General features: G+C 47.9%; 1 protein-coding gene across 1 annotated transcript in view; it reads left to right on the plus strand.

Annotated features, from left to right (window-relative positions):
• The first annotated feature begins 228 nt into the window (after positions 1–228).
• TEX12 (testis expressed 12) overlaps positions 229–2528 on the plus strand; it is a 3028-nt gene continuing 728 nt past the window's right edge. Inside the window, exons 1-4 of the mRNA XM_025207656.1 lie at positions 229–493; positions 1149–1220; positions 2070–2181; positions 2296–2347. Coding sequence (XP_025063441.1) covers positions 461–493; positions 1149–1220; positions 2070–2181; positions 2296–2347 — 269 coding nt within the window. The 5' untranslated portion in view covers positions 229–460. The remainder of the gene's footprint in view (positions 494–1148; positions 1221–2069; positions 2182–2295; positions 2348–2528) is intronic.

Genomic DNA, 2528 nt, shown 5'->3' on the forward strand with positions numbered 1-2528 from the left:
CGGCCGCTTCGGAGCGGGAAGCAGCGGGCGGCCCTTTCCCCGCTGCCCTCCGTCTCCTCAGGCCGCCTTCCCGAAGTACTTTCAAGCCGTTTGTCTTCGTCCCCCAGCACGAACATGCAGTGGGGGCTTGGGGGCAAAACAGGGCTGTGCAAGCCCCGCGCCCTGCGTCTCCGGGGCGGGCGCTGTGCCGCGGCGCCGAGGGCGCCTGTCCCGTCCCTTGTGCGACCACCGACATTTTACAAAGCTCGACCCTCGCCTCCCGCGCTGTGCTCGCCCTGTTCGGTCCCCGCCGGCGGGAGGGGGGTGCGGCGTGGAAAGCGAAGGAAGGGGTGGCGAGCCGCCCTCGCGGGCGTTTGCCTGAGTTGGAAGCGCCCCCGGGTTGGGTTTTTGCAGCATTCATGCATTTGACATCTTTGACCTTTTTTTATTTTTTAGGCCAGGTCTCATTCAGCTGAAACAGATGTTGCAAAGCCAGGATTGTGCCTATGCTTACGTATGATTTAAAATAGATATCACATTATTTAAAGAATTGGGCATATATCCTAATATTAAAGTTCAAAAGAAGAAAAAAAAACATGCACCGGGAGACGGCGAGCGACGCCCTGGGCCCATTAGCTCCTCGGTGTCATGGCTGGCCGCTGGCGGCACGCCTCTCGGGGCGGGACGCTGTTCTCAGCCTCCCCCGGGGTGGTCTACACCTTCATGAACGCACTTTTAGTAGTGCGCATTAGATTGAATACCTACCTCCGTTTTAGTACCTCACAAGAGGTCTTTCCTGCCCGCATGGGCGGGGGGCGGTACCCCAATGATCTCGTAAGGTCCCTTCCAGACCCTCACATTCACGAAACTACAAAAAGGTGCGTTAGACTATTTTAATGTGCATTAGTGAAAGTGCACGTTAAAATAGGCTAATGCGTATTAAAGCGCACGTGTGGTCATGCCCTGGTGTAGGACCCACTCCGGAGCCTGGCAGCCTGGGGCACTTCGGTTCCCACTTCATTAAGTTCTTGCTGCTCTCACCACACTTTTACTTGGGCTTCAGCTTTGGTTTCAGGCCAGCGGGAGGCCCTGGAGGGATATCGACATTAGACAGCTCCCTCACCGGTGTGACATGCTGAGTTTTGTTTCACTTATCCACCGTTTCTTAGCAGGGGACAATGACAAGTAACGCCTCAGGGACGTCTGAAGAGAGCAGCAGTAAACGCAGAAAGGAGATGGATGTGAGCGGGTTTGTTATGGCTGGGGCGAGAGTTTGGACGGACGAGGGGAGCTTGGTTACCGTTTTGTGTTTGCTCTTTACTGAACCCTAGTAGTACATGGGCTCACCCCTGCCATGCACCCGTGACAGGTGGGCCGGACCGTCCCTTTCCCCTTGTCTGGTGTGTGATGTCGCTCGCCCCGCACCCTGACCTGACCCCTGTCATGTTTGCATTCAAGGGCAGTGTGCCTATACCATGTATAAAATAGCATACAGTGCGGTATACAGTGCTATCGCTGTCCGGTAAGAACAGGGTTTCGCTTCACGTATGCTACTGAAGATCAATGTGATGTCTTACCACTACAGTGATTATTTTTCCCCGTGATTTGAAGACTTATAGAACCAGAGAGAGTTTCATATTGTGTGGGCTTTCTCCAATTGACAGAGGGTTAGTTTGGTGTAGGGGAGAAACGCACGTTTTTACCGATCCAGTCAAAAGTCTTGGGTGAGTACTGCCAAGAGACCAGAAATGTCATGCATTCCCACAAATCCACCCACCCAACCAGCTCTCTAAAAGGTAGGATGACTTTAAAACGTCATTGCTAACAGGGAGGTAGTGCCAGCTAGGTGGAATATGAAGTCTTGTGTACATAGTGTATACTGTACATTCAAACTATTTTAGAACTTAACATTCACTTGGCCTCTTTACACTGAGGACTTAGGCACTTTTGTGGTTACAAACCCCAACTACACAACCTTAATTTACAATAAAATACACAGATTATGCAGAGCTTTGTAAAAAAAATATATGCAAAGTTTTTCAGCCCAAAGAACTTATTGGCATATATTTTTTCATGTGTTCCATTTCTAGAAGGAAACATCAGAAAGTCCTCAGTTATCCTGCCTTGAAAAACCAGACTCAGCTCTTTCTGAGAGTTCACACTCACTTTACAATGCAGATGTGCTGGAAAAGGTTTTAAATGGTGATGTACTAAACATTTACTGGTTTTTCTTTCAGAAATACAATTATTAATTAATTACATGTTGGAATGAATAAGATTGATTCACACTTTTTAATAAAATATTTGCATTAACAGACATGGGGAAGGAAATCAATAGCCTGTTGTCAAAATACGCCCACATTTTAAGGCAAGTGTGTGTTTTTACATGAACTATTTTTAGTATGTAAAAAGTACATAATCTTAGATAATCTTGTTTCTTAGCTAGGCCAAAAGTATTCTAACTATTTGTCAACCTTGATCTCCGTCAAAATATGTTGCCTCCTTTGCCAATCTTGTACTTTCAAGTGTAGGAGATGTATTAAGGAAAG

The sequence above is a fragment of the Alligator sinensis genome, unplaced genomic scaffold, assembly GCF_000455745.1.
Source record: "Alligator sinensis unplaced genomic scaffold, ASM45574v1 scaffold1241_1, whole genome shotgun sequence".
Classification (NCBI taxonomy): domain Eukaryota; kingdom Metazoa; phylum Chordata; order Crocodylia; family Alligatoridae; genus Alligator; species Alligator sinensis.